Source organism: Dermochelys coriacea, chromosome 16 (genome assembly GCF_009764565.3).
Source record: "Dermochelys coriacea isolate rDerCor1 chromosome 16, rDerCor1.pri.v4, whole genome shotgun sequence".
Taxonomy (NCBI): Eukaryota; Metazoa; Chordata; order Testudines; family Dermochelyidae; genus Dermochelys; species Dermochelys coriacea.
Genome location: NC_050083.1, coordinates 16,676,656 through 16,699,722, shown reverse-complemented (window position 1 = coordinate 16,699,722; position 23,067 = coordinate 16,676,656). Strand labels below are relative to the sequence as shown.

General features: G+C 47.8%; 2 protein-coding genes across 9 annotated transcripts in view; both read left to right on the top strand.

Annotated features, from left to right (window-relative positions):
- The window catches only part of CCDC180 (coiled-coil domain containing 180), a 45,698-nt gene extending 44,775 nt beyond the window's left edge, over positions 1-923 (top strand). Inside the window, exon 38 of the mRNA XM_043498817.1 lies at positions 781-923. The gene's annotated coding sequence lies outside the window, so the exon portion shown is untranslated. The remainder of the gene's footprint in view (positions 1-780) is intronic.
- On the top strand, positions 823-22,563 carry GBGT1 (globoside alpha-1,3-N-acetylgalactosaminyltransferase 1 (FORS blood group)). 8 transcript variants are annotated; one of them, XM_043498822.1, is made up of 7 exons: positions 823-947; positions 10,388-10,460; positions 10,989-11,051; positions 13,572-13,622; positions 13,722-13,757; positions 17,056-17,190; positions 19,397-22,563. In XM_043498822.1, the coding sequence occupies exons 2-7, from the start codon at positions 10,393-10,395 to the stop codon at positions 20,079-20,081; spliced, it is 1,038 nt and encodes a 345-aa protein (XP_043354757.1). In that variant the 5' UTR covers positions 823-947; positions 10,388-10,392; the 3' UTR covers positions 20,082-22,563. The 8 variants fall into 8 exon arrangements, with proteins under 8 accessions (XP_043354757.1, XP_038230432.1, XP_038230429.1 ...); XM_038374504.2 differs by lacking the exon at positions 823-947 and adding an exon at positions 4,627-4,690; XM_038374501.2 differs by lacking the exon at positions 823-947 and adding an exon at positions 6,871-7,581.
- The last annotated feature ends 504 nt before the right edge of the window (positions 22,564-23,067 follow it).

Below are 23,067 nucleotides of genomic sequence, written 5' to 3'. Positions count from 1 at the left end.
AGGATGCTGCATTAGCTGCACCACAGATCTGATCCAGTCTGGCAATTCCTGTAACTAATGTACTTGATACCAAAAGGCTGATTGGTCTAATTAGAATAATCTGTAACACCTTTTTAACATTGCTGCCCTCTGGAATAATAACTGATTATATTGAGACACTGGCTATTTTTGTTAATAACTCAGACACTTCAGTCTTAAGTTCCCTGAGAATTCTTGGATTTATCCCATCCCTTGTACTTGTATCCAGACTGAAAATGCCTTGTTCTTCCCTCCTAGAGCTTATTTTCTAAGCTTCTTGAATCATGTACATTGTTTTCTTCTGAGCTCTTTCTTTCTCTTATTTCATTGAACTTTAAGGAGTCTAGTCTTAAGGGGTCAAAAGTGTACATGCTTTAGCTCATCTTTTGGCCATTTAAAAAATGATGTTATTACATGCAGATAAATTCAAGCTTCTTAGGTAGAATTTTTTAACAATCCTCCAATCATTCAAACTAGGGCATAATTAACATACTAATTGCATGAGATTTTTGAGAGATGGGTTTGAACTGAGGGCAGGGGGTTGCTGTTAAGTTGTTCATTTGTTTGGAACCCCATGAACTGTTTTATTTTATTGTACTCCAGCAGCTCTACTCTGAAAAGAGACTCTTTGGGCCAGAACCTTAGCTGGTGTAAATTAATATAGGTCTGTTAAAGTCAATGGAGCTACATCAGTTTACTCTGATGCTGTAAAAGTGACCGTGTGAGGTTTAATGGTTATTGTCTTGACAATTTCTATGTCAGATGCACTCAGTTTGCCAGCTCTCAAGCTTCAAGCTCAACCTGGTCTCTAAGCATCAAAATGGTTTCTTTCCTTCTCATGCATCATCATCAGAAGTAAACCTTCTGCAGGCCCCTATTAACTCTAAATGGCAGCCCCATTGGACCAAATGATGCCTTCAATGACAAAGGTACATTTTGCATTATTGTTTCTTGATTCTGATACCTTTATGTGGAGTCCTTTCATGCTTACTGTTACGTGGTCTGGAGTGGCTCATAACCGTGAGTGCATGCCTCAGGGCAGACTATCAAGAAGCAGGGCAGAGACCCCTGATAGGTTGTGTGTTCTATAATTAGACTTCACCAACCCAGTAACAAGTAAGAATTCCTAAGTGCTATAATAATCTTACCGTAGAGCCACAGACCATCCCCTGGGGCATTCCAGTCTATTTTGCCAGTCAGGCAAGCTGAACTTAGTGGTCTCCAAACTTTTTACACACAAGATCACTTTTTGAATTTAAGTGCAACCCAAGATCTACCCCGCGCCTTCCCCGAGGCCCCGCCGTGCTCACTTCATCCCCCTTCCCTCCGTTGCGAGCTCTCCCCCACCCTCACTCACTTTCACCAGGCTGGGGCAGGGGGCTGGGGCCAAGGGGTTTGGAGTGTGAGAGGGGGTGAGGAGTGCATGCTCTGGGAGGGGGTTCAGGGCTGGGGCAAGGGGTTGGGGTGCTGGAGGGGGTATGTGATTCTGGCTCTGGAAGGGGGCTCCGGGAGGGGCTGGGGGTTGGTGTGCAGGAGGGGTGCGTGCTCCCGCTGGGCGGCACTTACCTCAGGCGGCTCCTGGTCAGTAGTGCAGCGGGGCTAAGGCAGGCTCCCTACCTGCCCCGGCCCCATGCCGCTCCTGGAGTATACCCCTGTGGCCTGTGGGGGGTGGGGTGAGCATTTGGTTCTGTGTGCTGCCCCTCCCGGCAAGCACCGTCCCCACAGCTCCTATTGGCCACAGTTCCCCATTCCCAGTGCTTGCAGGCAGGAGCAGCGCACAGAGACCCCTTCCCTCCCACCTCTCATGTCTGTAAGCCCCAAAGTCTGGGAGAACGAGGGATCATTTTCCAGGATAGGTTGTAGATCGTTGATAATGTGCTAGAGAGGTTTTAGCTGGGGGCTGTACGTGATGGCCAGTGGTGTTCTGTTATTTTCCTTGTGGGGCCTGTCCTGTAGTAGGTGATTTCTGGGTACCCGTCTCACTCTGTCAATCTGTTTCCTCACTTCCCCAGGTGGGTATTGTAGTTCTAAGAATGCTTGATAAAGATCTTGTAGGTGTTTGTCTCTGTCTGAGGGATTGGAGCAAATTCGGTTGTATCTTAGGGCTTGGCTGTAGACAATGGATCGTGTGATGTGTCCTGGATGGAGGCATGTAGGTAAGTATAGCGGTCAGTAGGTTTTCGGTATAGGGTGGTGTTTATGGACTGTATTTATTTGCACTGTAGTGTCCAGGAAGTGGATCTCTTGTGTGGACTGGTCCAGGCTGAGGTTGATGGTGGGGTGGAAATTGTTGAAATCCAGGTGGAATTCTTCAAGGGCCTCCTTCCCGTGGGTCCATATATGAAGATGTCATCAATGTAGCACAAGTAGAGGAGGGGCGTTAGGGGACAAGAGCTGAGGAAGCGTTGTTCTAAGTCAGCCATAAAAATGTAGGCATACTGTGGGGCCATGCAGGTACCCATAGCAATGCCACTGACTTAAAGGTATAAGTTGTCCCCAAATCTGAAATGGTTGTGTGTGAGGACAAAGTCACAAAGCTCAGCCACCAGGTGTGCCGTGGCCTCATCAGGGATACTGTTCTTGACAGCTAGTAATCCATCCTCATGTAGAATATTGGTATAAAGAGCTTCTACATCCATTGTGGCCAGGATGATGTTTTCAGGAAGATCACCAATGCATTGTAGTTTCCTCAGAAAATCAGTGGTGTCCAGCACATTACCAATAATCTACAGCCTCTCCAGCACATTATCAATGATCTACAATCTACCCTGGAAAACAATCCCTTACTCTCCCAGACCTTGGGAGGCAGGCAAGTCCTCGCTTACAGACAGCCCTGCAACCTGAAGCAAATACTCACCAGCGACTACACAGCACACCACAGAAACACTAACCCAGGAACCAATCCCTGTAGCAAACCTCGTTGCCTACTCTGTCCCCATATCTACTCTAGCAACAGCATCAGAGGACCCAACCACATCAGCCACACCATCAGAGGCTCATTCACCTGCACATCTACTAATGTTATATATACCAGCAATGCCTCTTTGCCATGTACATTGGCCAAACCGGACAGTCCCTATGTAAAAGAATAAATGGATGCAAATTGGACATCAGGAATTGTAACATACAAAAGAAAGTAGGAGAACATTTCAATCTTCCTGGACATTATATAACAGATTTGAAAGTAGCTATACTTGAACAAAAAAACTTCAGAAACAGACTTCAAAGAGAAAAACAGCAGAACTAAAATTCATTTGCAAATTTAACACCATTAATTTGGGCTTGAATAGGGACTGGGAGTGGCTGGCTCATTACAGAAGCAGATTTGCCTGTCCTGGAATTGACACCTCCTTGTCTATTATTGGAAGTGGACTACATCCACCCTGATTGAATTGGCCCTGTCAACACTGGTTTTCAACTTGTGTGGTAGCTCCCTTCTCTTCATGTGTCAGTATATTTATGTCTGCATCTGTAATTTTCATGCCATACATCTGAAGAAGTGGGGTTTTTACCAACGAAAACTTATGCTCAAATAAATCTGTTAGTCTTTAAGGTGCCACCGGACTCCTTGTTGTTCTTATTTGGGGGGAGGGTCACCTTTCTGGTTAGCAGACTTTGTCTAACGGAAAGCACCATGTGCCCTTAGAGCTCATCATAAGGCTTTGGAGCGGAGGGGCAGGAAGGCCTCTCTGGTCCAGCCAGTGCTATGTGTTATGATGATTATACACAACACACAGAGTGTCGGAAGGACGTTTTCATCAGAGTCACGCCAATAAATGCAAGTCATCTCTGTTAGTATGAAACATGGTCATTTCAGTCAAGTCAAAAATTACTTAGACAAGTTAGATGTCTTCAAATCACCAGGACCTGATGAAATGCATCCTAGAATACTCAAGGAGCTGACTGAGGAGATATCTGAGCCATTAGCAATTATCTTTGAAAAGTCATGGAAGACGGGAGACATTCCAGAAGACTGGAAAAGGGAAAATATGCTGCCCATCTATAAAAAGGGAAATAAGGACAACCTGGGGAATTATAGACCAGTCAGCTTAACTTTTGTACCCCGAAAGATAATGGAACAAATAATTAAGCAATCAGTTTGGAAACACCTAGAAGATAATGAGGTTATAAGTAACAGACAGCATGGATTTGTCAAGAACAAATCATGTCAAACCAACCTGATAGCTTTCTTGGACAGGGTAACAAGCCTTGTGGATAGAGGGGAAGCAGTAGATGTGGTATATCTTGACTTTAGTAAGGTTTTTGATACTGTCTTGCATGACCGTCTTATAAACAAACTAGGGAAATACAACCTAGATGGAGCTACTTTAAGGTGGGGCATAACTGGTTGGAAAATTGTTTTCAGAGAGTAGTTATCAGTGGTTCACAGTTGTGATAAATGAAGGGGTTGGGGGTAGCTCCCTTTTATGGACAGCCAGTTAGCTATAAAATCCCTCTTGGTGTCTGTTCTCTGCTTGCTTTACCTGTAAAGGGTTTTAAAAAAAAAGTCCCTCAGGTAAAGGAAAGGGAGTGGGCACCTGACCAAAAGAGCCAATGGGAAGACTAGAAATTTTTAAAATGGGGGAAAAAAAGCTTTCCCTTTGTCTCTCTGTTGTTCTCTCTTGGCTGAAGAGACAGGGGTAGCAGGAATGCTATGTAAAGTTTGGACCAGGTATGAAAAATCATCTTCCATACCTAGAAGGATTCACTGAGACAGGGAATGGTTAGATAGACGTGATCAGGTTTATTTCTTTATTTTGGCTTGTGGACTTTCTCTGTGCTAAGCTCAGGTATTTTTGTTTTCTTTTGTAATATTAAGCTGGATCCCAGGGAGCCATTCCTGGTGTTTAACCCCTTTTCAGTTGCTCTATAAAATCTAGCAATAACCTGATTTGCCAGATGTTTCCTTTCTTCTTTTTTTATTCAAATTTGCCTTTTTTAAGAATCTGATTGATTTTGTGTCTTAAAAGGTCTGTGCATATGTTTTTCAATTAGCAGGTGGCAACAGCTGGGTTTCCCTTTTGTATGTTTTCTTTCTTGGCTTCCCCGAGGGAGGGGGGGAAAAGCCGAGGGGTCTCAGGGAAAACTTCCCAAATGAGTTTTTCCAGGATTTGCAAGAGGCATTTTTTCACTTGGGTGGTGGCAGCATTTATGAAGCCAAGATCAGAGAAAAACTGGAACTCTGGGAGTTTAATACAAGCCTAGAGTTTAATACAAGTATTAATTTTTAGAATCCTTGCGGGCCCCCACCTTCTGCACTCGAAGTGCCAGAGTGGGGAATCAGCCTTGACAACGGTCATGCTGGAAGGGCATAACGAGTGGGGTCCCACAGGGATCAGTTCTGAGTCTGGTTCTGCTCAATATCTTCATCAATGATTTAGATAATGGCATAGAGAGCACACTTATAAAGTTTGCGGATGATACTAAGCTGGGAGGGGTTGCAAGTGCTTTGGAGGATAGGATTAAAATTCAGATTGATCTGGAGAAATGGTCTGAAGTAAATAGGAAGAAATTCAATAAGGACAAATGCAAAGTACTCCACTTAGGAAGCAACAATCAATTGCACACATGCAAAATGGGAAATGACCGCCTAGGAAGGAGTACTGCGGAAAGGGATCTGGGGGTCATAGTGGATCAGAAGGTAAATATGAGTCAACAGTGTAACGCTGTTGCAAAAAAAGCAAACATCATTCTGGGATGTTTTAGCAGGAGTGTTGTAAACAAGACACAAGAAGTAATTCTTCCGCTCTAGTCTGTGCTGATACAGCCTCAGCTGGAGTATTGTGTCCAGTTCTAGGTGTCATATTTCAGAAAAGATGAGGACAAATTGGAGCAAGTCCAGAGAAGAGCAACAACAATGATGAAAGGTCTAGAAAACTTGGCCTATGAGGGAAGATTGAAAAAATTGGGTTTGTTTAGTCTGGAGAAGAGAAGACTCAGAGGGGACATGATAAGTTTTCAAGTACATAAAAGGTGGTTACAAGGAGGAGGGAGAAAAATTGTTCTTAACCTCTGAGGATAGGACAAGAAGCAATGGGCTTAAATTGCAGCACAGGAGGTTTAGGTTGGACACTAGGAAAAACTTCCTGTCAGAGTGGTTAAGCAATGGAATAAATTGCCTAGGGAGGTTGTGCATCTCCATCATTGAGGATTTTTAAGAGCAGGTTGGACAAAAACCTTTCAGGGATGATCTAGATAATACTTAGTCCTACCTTGAGTGCAGGGGACTAGACTAGATGACCTCTTGAGGTCCCTTCCAGTTCTGTGATTCTATGGTTCAGTGCCTTTTGGTTGTACTATCTAAGAGCCTGACTGGGCCCCTCCTGCCCACATTCACTGTGTAGTACCTTACTGCAGGAATATTTCCTTGCAATATTGCCAACCCTGAAGGTTCAAAAATAATGACTTAGACCCCCCCCCCAAAAAATCATGAGATTGGCTCAAAAATAACACTTTTGGGAGCTTTTGATTTGCCTTCTGGTATTGGAGCCATGGGGGGGGGTCATGTTTTCAAGCTTTCTTTGCAATCAAGAGAGACAACTTACTTTTTTAAAAACATGGAAGCTGAGATTCCCACCTCATCACAGGACTCCAGGAGCTGAGGCTTGCAGAAAAACACAAGACTCGTCATAAAATTGCACGAGTTGGCAACACTGCACTGGACTCCTGGCCGTGCTGAGCATTATGCTCTGTAGTGTTTGCAGGATTGGGCCCTGCTGTTATCATTATGGGCTTGCCTGAGCAAGGGCCGGCCTGCAAGGTGCACTGCCCCAGAAATAGCTTCAGAGACACCCCTGTTAGGCACAAATCTCCTGATGCTCGCCTCTTGCACTAGGGCTGGGAGGTAAACCATCTGCTACAACTTCTCCAGCCCCCAGCTAGTCAGCTCTGTGAATGGGCCTGGTGAGGTATTGTTCTGTGCCTGTATGCACACCTGCCCATTTTTGGAGGGAGGCAGGGCACACAGTCCTTGCTTCCTCCCCCTCCCCTCGAGCTCCCTACCAGCAAACCTGGAGCTACAATCCAAGCAGGTTTTACCCAGCCATACTCCCCTGCCTGGCTGCGAAAGAGCCAGCCAAAAACCTAGCGCTATAACCATTTAAAAAAACATATATTCAAGCTTTGTACCCAGCACCTTTGCCTATGCTCTCTGACTGCCTGCTGCATGTCTCTGCCACCCTCCCTCTGCTCCCCTCGTACAATAGCTTAATGGGACAATAGCAAAAATCTTTACACTGGATACATATATAGTGCGTCATTCTCCAGGGCTGTCGGTCTGTCATCATTTCCTGTTAAAACATGGAACAGGCTGAAAATTGTTGCTCTGGAGATGAGATCTCTTATGCAAAGACTAATCCTGGGCTGAGTGGGCGGTTGTTATTCCTCCACTAGACACTCTGGTTGGAATGCAGTCTCTGGAAACAACAATGCAGCAGCACTTCCAGCTCTCTTAGCACTGTAATCAGCAGAGGCAGGTCTGCTGAGCACAGTAGAACGGGAAGAGGGGAAGGGCTGCTAGAAAATCTGGTTTAGCTCCTACCTGGGGATCTGCAGAACACTCAGGTAAGAGTCCGGAATTGCCAAATGTGAATCTATTAGGATTTTAAATGTCAGGCTGCCCTGATTTTTCTTCATTTCTTGGCCAACGCTAACTCCTCCTGTCAAGATACTATGGTGACGAGCACCATGGAAATGCATGTGTGATAATAAAGAAACTTTCAACTGCTTTCTGCTCCCCATCCTGTAGGAGGGAAATTAAAAATGGGGAAATACTGAGGAGTCCACCTAGTGCATTGCCCACCCTCCCCTGGGCCCACGCAGGATGGATCCCTGTGGTACATTCTCCAGTGCTGCATGGGCAGGTGATAGCAAAGCACTGTTTACAGCTAAAGGACAGTCCCCAGCAGAGACTCCTGTAGGTGCAGGCAAGCTAGGCAGCTGTCTGGGGCAGCAGATTCAACAGCAAGTTGGGATGTGACTCACCAGGCTGTCTGTGTGCACCCTGCTTGTACAAATTAACGGTTCATTAAAGCACTTTGAGCTGGTCCCTCCTGCCCTTCCCATGCCATCAGCTGCCTTCTCTAGTGTCCTGCTCCATCTACGCCCTGTGTCCTGTTCCCCAACCCCATCTGCCCCATGCCGTGGCCAATGGGTACCGTGACCAATGGGAGCTGCAGGGGCAGCGCCTTCGGGCACGAGGGCAGCACTCGGAGCCTCCCCTGGCCGCCCATGCACCTAGAGGCTACAGGGACCTGGCGGCCGCTTCCTGGGAGCCGCGGTAAGCACCGCCGGGACCCCACATCCCATCCCACACCCCTGCCCCAGCCAAGTGAAAGTGAGTGAGGGTGGGGATGAGCGAGCGACAGAGGGAGGGTGGATGGAGTGAGTGATGGCAGGGCCTCAGCGAAGGGGCGCAGCAGGGGTGTTCGGTTTTGTGCCATTAGAAAGTTGGCAACCCTAACCTGCACTGTAGGGTGCCTTTTGGATTGACACCCAGAGGGATGTCTTGGGATGGGGTTGCTAGAGGCAACAGGGTACAGCAGATAGAGCCGAACGCTGCAAGTCCCAGCACATGCTACTCTTGGGGGCAGATCTGTAATGCGGGCCTGGGTAGGGCTGCTGGCTCCTTTGGGGCCCCAGTGGCGGGGTACTTCCAGGGAAGCCTGTTTAAGGAGAAGTTTGCTGCTATATTTGCCGCTCTGTCACCCTGAAAAAGAACTGACTGGAGGTGGGGACATGGAGCTGCAGGGTTCCCATCTGTCTGCATGAGGCATCCTCTTTGAAATGTGGGTGCTGTTTTAAAGGAATCACTTCGGTCCCATCCACATTTCTACCAGATCCTGGGTGGGAGTGACAGGCACTTACTCACCCACAAGGCCAGGACTGTAGCCAGGTTTAGCACCGCAGTTCGATCCAGTTTGTGTGGACCAGACTTGAGGGGGCTCTGCCCCTTACACCCCTGCTGGGGTCTCTGTCCCCTGATCTCTGGGCCTCACACACGATCGTATAAACCTGGCACCCATGTTAAGGAACTGCCAATGCTCACCGGGTGCACGCTGTCTAGTAGAGGGGGGCAGCACACTGAAGTCCTGTGTACAGGCCTGCCCAACGGGGGAAAAGGGGCAATTCCTCAGGGGCCCGGGCGATTTAAAATGTTGATTGTCTGGAGAAGCCACTGGTTCTCTGCACCAGCAGGTGCTGGGAGCTGAGAGCACCATGCTGGGCTGCCAAGCAGGAGGGAATTGCCTTGTGTTGCTCCTTATCAGATCTTCCAGTTGTTTAAGGAGTGACTCAGGGTTGTGTCAGGGCTACAGAGACCACCCTGAAATATTTCAGAGTAGCAGCCGTGTTAGTCTGTAGCCGCAAAAAGAAAAGGAGTACTTGTGGCACCTTAGAGACTAACAAATTTATTAGAACATAAGCTTTCGTGAGCTACAGCTCACTTCATCGGATGCAATCCGATGAAGTGAGCTGTAGCTCACGAAAGCTTATGCTCTAATAAATTTGTTAGTCTCTAAGGTGCCACAAGTACACCCTGAAATAGAGATCCATTATTATCTAGTGTATATTATGGCTGTCATCTGTTCCATACTACAGGCCGTTACCTTGACTATGGCAGATCCCAATTTGCCTTCATCTCATATGCACATGCGCTGGGATCTTTCTGTCATGGCAATTATTAGCCCGTGGAAGCTGGTGTCTATATTCTACAGTGATGACTACATTAGCTGTACCTACCCTCTGATATCACTGAGTCCAGCTGCTTACTAAGCCTCAAAAAGAGATTAGAGCTTTATCTGAACAAGTGGCTTCATGCAGGTTAGGATAAAATTAGGAGGGCTATCAATCCCCAGGCTTCAGGACATAACCAAATGAGCCACTGTGATCAGGAAAAACTACAAGGAGTCCTTGTGGCACCTTAGAGCAGCTTATATGTAAATATACAGCACATGAAAAGATGGGAGTTGCCTTACCAAGTGGGGGGTCAGTGCTAACGAGGCCAATTCAATTAGGGTGGATGTGGCCACAATAGTCTATTACAGTATAACTAGCCAGGGCATTGGGCCATAGTGAGGCTTCTCTGATGTAGCTTGGGAAGACAGCTGCAGAGACTAGCTGGGCTCTCAGACTGTTGTAGTCCAACCCCTGCTGGATTCCTGCACATGTGAGAGGAGGAATTAAAACTGTGAGATAAAATGAGCCATGTATTTATTTCATGCTTCCCTGTGTGTCCCTTGCTGTGGGATCTTTATACCTGGCTTGAAGACCAGTACCTCATCTTTTGTCCAGGGCTGATTGAGAGCTGCTGGGAATGGAAATTTGTCTTGTTTGTTTGTTTGTTTTTGTTTGTTTGTTTGTTTCACTTTAGGAGAAATGACTTGCGGAAAAGTGGTGAAATCTGTTTTCATACTCTGCCTGATCCTCATTCCCATATTTATCTGGTGAGTATCTACTGCTGGCCTTACTTACCCACTGACTCATACTCGAGGAATGCTCATAGGCAAACACTACTAGTGATGCATCACAAACCCCTTGGAAGGAGACTTTATTGTTACTGTTTATACTTTGCATGTATTTCTGGCCCTGTTATAATGGCTGTTCTGCACCATTCCAGAGATGGCTGTATGTCACAAGTGGTGAAGGGAGCCCTATATATTTACATGGTTTGCAGTCTATAAAACACTTTGATGTAAACAATAATAATACTTCTCCCTTTATTTTAAAGCTGGAGCCCACTGGATATCAGCCTTTCATGATGCCCTTTTGCATATGAACAGCAGTAAATTATAGTCCAAAAAACGTTCACAGAGGTTGTATATCACTGTATTCTGCATCCACTAGTGAATTGGCTAGATAACCTAGCAGGCCTTCTCAGTCTCTATGCAAGATTCTGAGAAAACCTTTGAAAATCCTGTCATGTGCTGGAAAATGTCTTCCTATCTTTTAATGCTTTCTCCTGTTACTTACAGGATGATCGTCTGGAATGGGCCAGTCCGCTACCTTCCCTACTATCTTCCTTGCCCAGAAATCTTGTAAGTATCCAGTCTGAGACCGAGCTGAAATGATGACTTGCCTAAAGTCACACAGTGAGTCTTGGCTGAGGTGGGACTAGAACTGAGATCGCCTAGTTCCTGGTCCTCCTTCTGTGGTGACTGGATGATGATTATTATTTATTATCTATATCGCTGCAGTGCTTAGAAGTCCTAATCTTGGAGCAAGGCTCCTTTGTGCTAGGTGCCCAGAACAAAAAGATGGCCCCTGTCCTAAAGAGCTTAGGACCAGATCCTCACAAGTATTTAGACCACTTACTTCCATTGACTTCAATGCGAGTTAGGGGCCTAAATACCTTTGTGAATCTGGGCCTAACATCTAAGTAAACATAGGACCATAGTGGCCTTCTGTCCTTAGTCAGTGGCATTAGACAATATCATTCCCCACCCCATGTCACAGTCTATTGTTCTTGTTAAAGATCCCATTACTTAGAAATAGGAAACACAACGTTCTGTAGGGAGAATAAGAATCTAGACATTTTGGGTTGCTTCTCAATATACCCAGCTTGAAACATTCACTGTCCATTAAGATGCATATGCCTCTGAAAGCCATTTTATACTGGTATCTGTTCCAGCTGATGGAATAGCTCCCTTCCCTCTTCTTTCTTTAACAGGTCATGTGTTCATAGTTTAATAAAGGCTCAGAGAGCTGGGTGCAATCACTCTGTGGCTCCCTCACCTGGAGTTCCTGATCTCCCTTTCTCCCTCTAGTATTTTTGTTACACTCCATAACCATAGGTTTCAGAGTAGCAGCCATGTTAGTCTGTATCTGCAAAAAGAAAAGGAGGACTTGTGGCACCTTAGAGACTAACAAATTTATAAGCTTTCGTGAGCTACAGCTCACTTCATCGGATGCATTCAGTGGAAAAACTGCATGCATCTGGTGAAGTGAGCTGTAGCTCACAAAAGCTTATGCTCAAATAAATTTGTTGGTCTCTAAGGTGCCACATCTACTCCATAACCATGTTGTTTGGCTCTGCAAAGCAATTTGGGATACAGAAATCAAGCAGTTCTGAATGGCTACAAACAGCGCCACCCTGCTGTGTGAGCTCAGCAACCGCCCAAGTTACCTTTAAACAAATCCAGTGCAGCAGGTGGTGGAAGGAAATCGGACTGAGGGCATCTTGGCTAAGCCTTCAGGGAATGAACTCCAAGTAGGCTGTGAGTTTGTGGCTGAGTGATGCTGCAAACCACCCCAGGCTATTTTCCAATAGGCTTGATGCTGGCTGCAGCAATGCAAGGTGCTGACCACACTGCGGTGAAAGCTGTGCTAGCCCAGGGCAGACGAGGTTAAGAAGTGATGTGTCAGTTCTCAGAAATACCGGGCCAGGTTCTGTGCCGCCTCTCTGGAGCGGTTTAGCACCTGTGCGGGAGAAGTCGGGGTAAAGGTGGCTATAAACTGCCCTCCTGCGCCCTCATTCTGGGCAGCTGCAGGGGCCAGAATGCCCCTGACATAAGTTAGAGCAGCTCTGGGGACACTGGCTTATGGCTGTCTGTGGCCTGGAACCCTGTAATGCCATGCCTGCTCCCTGTGACAGAGCCTGCAGTGGGGTAGGGATAGCGGAGGGCTGTCTATATCGGCCCTGTGCTGCTCCTGTGGCGAGTGGAAATCTCCTGTAGCTCCTCGACAGTCCAAGTAGGAGCTAGTCAGCGCTGATCGGAATCTAGAGTTTTCTGTTTTGCCTTCCCTCCGTTACAGGTTAGAATTTTTAGCTTTGATTTTGTGTCGCTGCCCAGTGCTGCTGGGATCTGTAAACAAAGCTGGTGCCCCTTGAGTTCTCGCCAGTAATGAAGAACTGGAACTTTGGTGTCAACTAGTGTTATTGGTCAGAGGAGAAGCCAGTACTCGCTCTCCTGTCACTGTTCTGGCGTTGCGGGGCTAAGAGGAGGACAAATGTCCTTTGGTCAGCAGGTGGGAGTGGAAGCCTTAGCCCTGCTCTGTAGCACTTCCGCTACCATTCCAAGGGGGCTTCAGGGGGACACTTGTGTACATGTAACTGCACGTGAATCAGGCTCTGATTCCTTGGCCCAACTCGCCTCCCTTTACATCCCAAACCCCGTCTCTCCCCAGCTAAAAATTCCTCCAGTAGTGGGGCGGGGGGGTGCCTCAGTGGGTACAGAGCCAGCGGTCTGCAGTGCATGCTGACAATCCCTTGCTAGCCTGTATTCCATTGGCTTATTGCCTGAGGCTCTAGCCTTCTCCTGATTCCCACAGAGAACCTGGGAGGTGTAAAGGACTCCCCGAAAGCCCCCCATCTCTCCCACCCCATAAGGTTGTGTAGCGAGGTGCCATTTTAAAGGAGTGGTTTCTCTAACTGCTCTTGAAGCTTTACCTAGGGAGGCAATGCGTGCAACCCCCGCCAGGCAATGCAGCTTGTGGGGTAGGAGCGACCAGGGCCTGTGCTTTGAGGAGAATTTGGTGCAAGGACCAGTCCTGAAACTGACCTGCCCCCTTGCGTCAAGGAGAATGTACAGACCTTTCCCTCTTTCCTTCTTGCGCAGCTCCATGAAACTACAATATGCAGAAGAGAAGCCTGTCCAGCTTTTCCCACAGTAAGCACCAATCTTCGTAATGTCTCCCCTTTTAAATGCTTTTCCTGTCCTCCAGGCCTAGTCCTCCATTATTCAGTGGGTGTTTGTTCTCCTTTGCAGGTTATTTTATCCTCAGCCCAGATCACTGGATCAGAAGTAAGTTTCCTCCCAGGACAATCTGATTCTGCGATTACCCCCTCCCCACCCCTAACAACTGATGCGAGTAGCACCACTGACTTCAATTTGGGGTGCTCGGGGTCTGTCTGGATTGGACCATTTAAGATGACAGGTCAGATTGCAAAACCCTTAATCGCACTGAACAGCACCTTACTCTATGAGTAGGCCAATTGAAGTCAATGAGACTGCTTGTGGAGAAAGATCCTACTCAACAGGAGTAACGGTAACAGAATACAGCCTCATGAAGACGAATGGATAGCTAAAAAGAAAAGGAGTACTTGTGGCACCTTAGAGACTAACAAATTTATTAGAGCATAAGCTTTCGTGAGCTACAGCTCACTTCATCAGATGCATTTGGGTTTTTTTTTTCCGCCAAATGCATCTGATGAAGTGAGCTGTAGCTCACGAAAGCTTATGCTCAAATAAATTTGTTAGTCTCTAAGGTGCCACAAGTACTCCTTTTCTTTTTGCGAATACAGACTAACACGGCTGCTACTCTGAAACCTGAATGGATAGCTGTGTCTCATCCCCAGGCTGATGCATTGTCTTCCAAATATTTTGGTGTCTTTGGCCTCATTCTCTTTTAATTCTCTCCCATTAGCCAATGGGGAATGCCTAATTAGGTGGTCAGATGCTACGGTGATGGGCAACGGTATAAAACCCCAAGAGAGGCAGTTTCAGTTCCCTTTGGGTGCATCATTAGGGTTTGGAAGGATCCTTGCAATGTTTTTCCATAGTGATGACTTACCAAAGAGAAAAGTGCAGTCGCTAATCATCCCCTGGCTTCAGCAGGGAGCTGAGCATGCTCAGCACCTTTGCAGGAGTGGGCCCAACAGGAGCAGTGTGTCTGACACCTCTAACAAGTTCCCTTCGTTAGCCACCATTTTAACACCTAACGTGTGACTATCCATCCATGTTTGCATCTCGTTTCGGTTTTGCTAGGACACATTGGGCCTAATTCTCCTCTCACTCACGCTGGTGTAAATTGAAAACTGCAGTGAAGTCAATGGAGTTGTATTGGTGTAGGGTGACCAGATGTCCTGATTTTATAGGTACAGTCCCGATTTTGGGGTCTTCTTCTTATATAGGCTCCTATTACCCTTCATCCCCTGTCCTGATTTTTCACACTTGCTGTCTGGTCACCCTATATTGGCGTAAGTGAGAGGAGAATCAGGCCCATTGGGTGGTATTTTATAGCAGCTTTTGGTGTGAAATGTTTCCGGGGGGAGCTAATTAGTGGTTGCATATGCTTCGCTGGGTGTATAAATACCATGGAGAATGACAGGTTTCGGAGTAGCAGCCGTGGAGAATGAGTCACCCAGAGAGATCCAGTGAAGCCCTTTGTAAGGAAAGGAAATTGGATACAAGGGATAAACTTACTCCCAGGGTGTCCAAAAATAAGACCTCCGATAACTGATCTGGAAGCAGAAGATCTTGGTTAAATTAATGTGTTTTCTACATACAAAACCAAATTCTATTCTTTCTCCCCCATCAGTTCCTGAATTTATTTTTGTCTCAATATATTAGACTCCCATAATGTACAAGGAAGTAGCACTCAAGGCTCCTCAAACACTGTGTCCAATCAGACTGAATCTGCTGCAGCTGAGCTACAATGTAATACAACGTTGGCCACCAAGCTATTCCCCTGGTTCCTTGAACCTAGTTTACATGCCCTCTGTGACCTTAGGAGATCTGGGTTGGAAGATGGGGTTGGGAAGACAGCTGCATATTGGCATAGTCCCAAAACGTGGCCAAATAAGGCTTCTACTAAGTCTCAGCAACTAATCCCAGGGCCAGGCAAGCATCATAAAACATACCTCAGTAAACACTCCAGAGCCCTTGCAAACAGCCCTTCATATAGGAAGAAGGATAAAATGTCAGTGAACTACTGTGGTCAGAAATAACAGGCTTCTGTTACATGTGCATGAGATGCTTACCTTGTGCAGGTGGAAGAGGGTATGGATTTCCCATAGCTTTGTTACATGTCCGAATGCTGGACCAGATATAAAAACATTAGCTATGATCCAACATATGAAAACTACATTTCCAGGCTGGGATAATACAGTGCCATACCACAGGTTGCCTTGTTGCCATGGTTATGAAAAGACAGTTTTGTTTAATTTAAATAATTTTGCATATATTTTAAATCCATATGCAGCCACCCGGATAGGCCTGTAACAAATATAAGGAGGGTATGGGTGGCCTCCCACTATGGAGTTCAGTGGCCCTGTGCAGAGATCCCATGGGCTTAAGTAGGATGTAAGTGGAGCATGGACCTTTTGTGAGCCCCTCTGCAGAGGACTGGATTTCACCCTAGAAGCAGAAATTCAGAGCCTGCTTTATCCTGCTCTGAGGCCTCCTGCAATGAGGTAATGGAAGTAGCTGGAGAGAATCATATAGTTATGAATAAGGCTGCGCGTCTGTCACAGAAGTCACAGATTCTGTGACTTTCTGTGACTTTTGCGTCTGGCTCAGGGGCTGCCCGAATACTCAGCACCCCTGGGCCAGGGGTGCAGATTAGGTGTGGAGGGGGCTCAGGGCTGGGGCGGGGGGTTGGGGTGCAGGGCGGTGGTTACTGGAGGGCAGGGGAAGGCTCCCTGGAAGCAGCTGGCATGACCCCGCAACTCCTGACCTAGGCAGAGGGGCCAGGGGGCTCTGCACGCTGTCCCTGCTTGCAGGCACTGCCCCCGCAGCTTCCATTGGCTGTGGTTCCCAGGTAATGGGAGCTGTGGAACCGGAGCTCGGTGGGGGCAGTGCATGGAGCCCCCCCCCCGGCCTTCCCTCTCCCTAGGAGCTGCAGGGACACATGGAGCTGGGTAGGGAGCCTATCAGCCCCACCAAGCCCCTCCCTGCCCAGCACCAGCTGGGGTCCTGGGCTGCATGCCACCCCCGGTCCCCCCAGCACCCAAAGCACCTGTGGTGCCACCAGATCGCCTTTCCCCCCCCCCCGAGCACTGAGGGCCCCAGCCCAAGTTTTAGTTATGGGTAAACAGTACAAATCATGGACAGGTCACGGGCCATGAATTTTTGTTTACTGTCCGTGACTTTTACTAAAAACACCCATGACTAAATCGTAGCCTTGGTTATGAAGCCTCCAGGCTGCCGTGAGAGAAAATTCCCAATGGGGGAGACTCGCATGTTTCATGTACAGTGGAACTTGAAGGGTTAACTATTGACTTCACGCATGCATTATCCAGCGTCTCTTTCACAGCTGTACTGGGCTCAGACCAAAGGGGACTGTTTCATTTTCTTTACTGCCCTTCTCGTCTTCCTTCAGGCGCCAGGACGTGCTGACTCTCACGCCTTGGCTGGCCCCCATTGTTTGGGAAGGAATTTTCAACTCCGAACTCTTGGACAGTGCCTACAAGCCACTGAACCTCACCATAGGGGTGACAGCCTTTGCCATTGGCAAGTAAGTGAGTCACCCAACGGCTCCGGTTCGTGAGGCAAAAGGCTCGCATCCTCCCAAAGCTCCCCAGCCAGCATTGTCCCCAGCGTTGGTCCTCCCACAGATTTGATGCCCTGCGGGGGTGGGGGGCAGTGAGAGCAAGAGGAGGGCGAAGGTGGAATTAAAAGAGTTGCTCAGGGAAGAGAGAGCAGACTCGCATGGGCTAGAGCTGGGGTCAGGAACAACCTTTTACGCCTGCTCAAGTTTCCCCTTTATAAGAGTAAGGGCCTTGTAACCTGTTAGTAGCAGTGACACTGGTTAGAGCCTGGCCTGGTGGAATCAGCTAGAAATAGGCATCATCATCCCTAGCTTTTGTATTGCACTTGGCATCAGTAGATCACCAACGACTTTATGCTTTACACCATTAGCCCCATTTTACAGATGGGGAAACCAAGGCCTAGAGTGGGGAAATGACTTGCTCAAGGTCATCCAGCAGGCTAGTGACAGAACCCAGATTTCTGGAGTCCTCAGCCAGTGTTCTAGCCACTAGACCATGCTGCCTCCCAATAGCTCAAGTAGGTTCCGTACGGTAAAGTTCTATTGCTGCCTATCACTCAGCACAGCAGAATCAGGTTAACACCGGTGCTAGTCCAGTGCCGCACCTCCTCTGGTGTCCATGCTACCAGCTCCTGCCGGCCTAGCTACGTCAGGCCTGGTCTTTACTTAAAAGTTAGGTTGGCATGAATCACACCTCCAAGCACCGTAGCTATGCCAACCTAACCCCTGGCTTGGTCTTCCATCACCTTAGCCACTGCTTCTCAGGGAGGTGGATGACCTACACCGATGGAAACACCCCTTCCATCACTGTAGGAAGCATCTACACTATGGCGCTACAGCAGCACAGTTACAGAGCTATTGTCGTGCCACTGAAGTGCCCAAAGTGCAGGTGTGGCCTCAGTCAGGCAAAAAGTGTGATCCCTGACTGACAACACTGTGCTGGCAAAAGCCCCAATGAAGATGCAGCGTTATGGGCAAAGCTGCACTTATACTAGTATAGCTTGTTTCACTCATGGGGGGGGGGGGGGAGAGTGTTTACGATACTGGTACAAAGCGCAGCTTTGCCAGCATAGCTGCATCCACACTGGAAGTGCTTTGCCAGTGTAGCATATGGGTATTCCTATACTTAGTAAAGCCTTCTAGAGTAGACAAGGCCTTGCAAGAAGGCTGGTTTTATTATATGGATAAGTATCCACTAGTGAGTAGGCCAAGACCACCAAACTCCTTTTGCTGGTATAATCTAACTCAGACGTGATCATCTCCAGAGGCTGGCATGCAAGAACCTACCTTGCCAGCCATCAACCCTCAATTTTAGAGAATCCCAGGAACAGGAGACGCAATGTCAGTCAGACTTTAAATTAAACATGTGGTTTTAATGCTGAGGGTAAGTCAAATGACTCCCCAGTGACTTCTCCCATCTGCCAAACTGGAACCACATGGGTGGTGATTGGACAGTCTGAGAAGAGACCCCTTCTGTGATGGAAAGACCTGCTGCATGCGCTAAGCCAGGAGCGTGAGTCACCTCTGCCCCATATGATCATTTACACCCACACGGATGATGTGCATAGCGCAACGGAGGTGCGATTGCCGCATGTGTAGACACAGCTGAGCTAGCTCGGCTGCTAATAGCCGTGAAGCTGTGGAGCACGGGCTGCAGCGTAGGCCAGCTGCCTGAGTACACGCCTGCCAAGGAGCCTGGCTTCTTGGCTGGCTAGTGCATGCTGCAGCCCGTGCTCACAGCTTCGCTGCTGTTGGGACCTGAGCTAGCTAGATTAAAGCTTGCTCAGGTATGTCTATGCATGCTGCAGTCAGACCTCTGTCGTATAGATGTACCCTAAATGGCCACATGAGCTGCAAGGCCACAGAGAAGCACAGTCAGCAATTTTGAAAGTCCATCCCAGGTTCTCTGTGAGAATAGCGAGAGCTGGGACATGTGGGATTTCTAGTTCATTTCAGGTAGTTGATCGGCCAAGGCATGTTCTTTATTGTCTCTCTGCCCTCATCTAATGTAGTGCTATTCCAACCCATTGCACCTGTAATCTGCCCATCATTAGAGCAGTATCTAGGCAAAACTCTTATTACCACATCATAGTGTACTATAGACCCCCAGTAACCTGGACCATGGCCCCTCTCCCCCATGGTGCTATGCATCAATGCCTTTGTGTCTGCACAGGTACACCAAGTTTGTGGGCCCCTTCTTGGAGTCAGCAGAGAAGTTCTTCATGAAAGGCTATCGAGTGAACTACTACATCTTCACCAACAACCCCCAGGTGATCCCCAGAGTCCAGCTGCAGCCCGACCGGAGCCTCAGCATTGTCCCCATCAAAAAATACTCTCACTGGCAGGAGACTTCCATGCGCAGGATGGAGGTGATAAACAGGCACATCGCAGAGGTGAGCCATCAGGAAGTGAACTACCTCTTCTGCCTGGACATCGACATGGTGTTTCACAACCCATGGGGGGTGGAGACTCTGGGTGAGATGGTAGCAGCCATACACTCTGGGTACTACAATGTCCCTCGCAGCCAGTTCCCTTATGAGAGGAGGAGCTCTTCTGCTGCCTTCATCCCTGACAGCCAGGGGGACTTCTACTATGCAGGGGCTGTCTTCGGTGGGCTGGTCAAGCAGGTGTACGAGTTCACCAGGGCCTGCCACATGACCATTCTGGCAGACAAAGCCAACGGGATCATGGCGACCTGGCAGGAGGAGAGCCACCTCAATAGGCACTTCTTTTCCCACAAGCCCTCAAAGCTCCTCTCCCCGGAGTACGTGTGGGATGACACCAAGCCCAAGCCACCTGAGGTGCGCTTGATACGCTTCTCCACGGTGGATAAGAACCACAAGGAGATACGGGACTGATGTGTCGGGCCCTCTTGGAGGTATCTAGCCCTCTCTTTTTTTTGCCATGCAATCAGGCCCTTGATCTGCTGCCAGTGCAGGATGTGTCCCAGTCAATGTTTGGTTCCCCTCTGTGGATGGATTGTGGAGCTGGCACTGGGAAGGGCAGGTGGTTCTTTCAGCTCAAGGATGGTGTAAGGTACTTGTTGAGAATGGTGTGATGATGCCACAGTGATGGTGACTCCTTGAGCTACTTGATTCCTCTTCCCTGTAAAATTGGGGGGCTGCCAGGGCCTGGACGGTGGCCTTTTGCAAAGCAATACCAAAGCTTAGAATCCCTTGTGTGCTGGTTTAAAAGAGAAACACCCAAATTGTAGTTTGGTCTGAGCCTGGGCAATAAAACAACAATCAGCTCTGTCAAACCTCAGGCCTGAATGGAAAGGTGCTGTTAACTTTCATAATGTTTTTCATGCTCCAGAAGCAAGGCTCAACTCGTAATTAGCCTGGAGAACTCATTGCCACAAGTCATTGTTGAGACCAAGAATTTAGCAGGATTCAAAAAAAGATAAGGAGAATATCCACAATTGTGGTAAAAAAAATTAAAAGAATAAACAAGGAAGAAATATAAACCCTCATAGTGCAGGGCATAAACCAACCTCCAATGATTGGGGTCCCACAGGGTTTATTGCACCTTCCTCTGAAGCAGCTGGTTCCAGCCACTGTCAGAGACAGGATACTCAACTAGACAGAAAAATGATCTTATCCTGTCTGGCATTTTCTGTGTTCCTCATATCCTGCCCAGTTTTGTAGACCCAAGAGATCAGATCAGATACAGATCAGGCCAGCATCTGAAATGTCTGCATGCATATCTCAACCAAAGCCAACCTCTGAACCTTTTCAATGGTTCATATCTCTCTGTGGATCATTCAGTCTTCTCTGATAAAGAAAATTTGGCATTGAGGTGTCCAGGTAGATCCCACTATTCAGTCCAATGCAGCATTCCTAAGCTCTGTGAAACAAATTGGCTAGAAGCTGCCGGGTTGCTGGGAGTAAACAGTAACACCTAATGTGTTTGTAGCAAATAGGTTAATTTCACTTTGTCTTATTAATGAAATACTGTAGTGAAATGGCAAGTTCTGCTCTGGGGCTCCCTGCTGAATAACCTTGACATGATAGTCAGAGGAGGGGGAGTAGAGGTGGAGGTGGGCCGAGGTTACTATTTGTTTGACATGAGAAAAAGGAGAAGCTGATCTGGGTACTGTGGAGCCTCAGAACCCACCTCTTCCTCTGGAACCAGAAGAGAAATACAAATTCAGAAAAACAACAATCACCTGCAATGGTGGCGGCCTAACTAAGGCCCACCCTGCTGAAGCACCTGTGCCATAAGCATCTTTCAAATAGCTCCTGAGGCACACGACCGAAGAATAATGCACGTCTTTGCCATGCTCATTTAATGAGAGCAGGTAGAGAGACCATGGGGAAGAGCGGAGATTGCCTGAGCACAGCTCTGCTCCTGCACTGGAAAGCAAGGAGGGGAGGGGGAAGAGGTGACAGGGCTAAGCTGTCTGTTTCCGAGGAAACTGTTCAAAAAAGACTCATTTGGCAGGAGAGGGAGAGAAAATGGGGAAGAGGCAGCTGGCTGCTCTTGCCTCAGATAATTGCTAAATGGCAGTGAATCAAGCGGTCCATTTCCAAATGCGAGTGGCTAATGAGGCTATTCTAGGCTTATGTTTGCAGGCTCCGATTGTCACTCAGGTGTGTCAGTGTGGGCATTTACCTGCTGCAATGCATTTTAGAAAGGCCCTCAGCATTTCCATTGTTGTTATACTTTTTATGGGCAACACCCCCTCTCCCCTCAGCAATCATCACCAGCTGGACACATTGAACTCTCCTGTGATGCTTTCTTCATTAGGGCTTGGATGCTGAGGTGAGCCTTAGAGATATATTTGGATCCCCTATTAAAGTGCTCACCTTGGAGAATTGTGCTCCTCATCCCTTCCTCGGGACCAGGAGGCCAAGGGAAAAGCCCCATCCTATTTCAAGCCTTAGCCATATGCCCCTCCCCCCCAGATCTCTAGCTATTATTTGTTATTTGTATTGCAGTCATGCTTGGAGATCCCAGCCAAGTTCCAGCTCCCATTGTGCTGGCTGCTGTACACGTATGGATTAATAGGTTATCAGGCCAGAAGGTACTATTGGGCTCAACTAGTCTGATCTTCTGCATACAACAGGCCATTGAATTTCACCCAGTGAGGCCTATGTCAAGCCCATAACTTGTGGTTGAGCTAGAGAGTATCTCGTAGACAGGGATCCAGTTTTGGCTTGAAGATTTAGTGATGGAGAATCCACCACTGCCCTAGGTCAGGTGTTTCATGGGTTGAATTACCCTCACTGTTAAAAATGTGTCTTATTTCCCATTTGAATTTGTCCAGTTTCAGCCTCCAGCCATGGGATATCAATCTGCCTTTGTCTGTCACATTAAAATGCTCTTTGCTATCAGAAATCTTCTCCCTACCAAGGTTTACAGACCGTGACCACGTCAGCTCTCCATCCCCACCACACACAGCGAGAAGCAGTCCCTGCCTCAGGGCTATGCAGAGGGGATGGTACCTGCTTTCATGACAGCTGCTTATGGGGCCTCAGTTAAAGGTGTCTGTATCCAGCTGTTTGAGAGAAGTTGCAGCTTTGCTTCCCAGCCCTCCTCCAGCCACATCAAAGGCCCGCAGTCATCCCAGTGATTGGCATAGCATAGGGTCTAAGCTGTACTATGCCATGGGCCGTGTTGTCCCCAGCTGGCCCACACGCTGCAGCTTTTCCCTAGGGCTGAGCTCCTGTCACGCAGCCTGCTCTGCGAATAGCACTTTGCGGGGCTGCAATTTGTAATTGCGTCTGGGGAATCCCTGGTTTCAGAGTAGCAGCCATGTTAGTCTGTATTCGCAAAAAGAAAAGGAGGACTTGTGGCACCTTAGAAACTAACATTTATTGGAGCATAAGCTTTCGTGAGCTA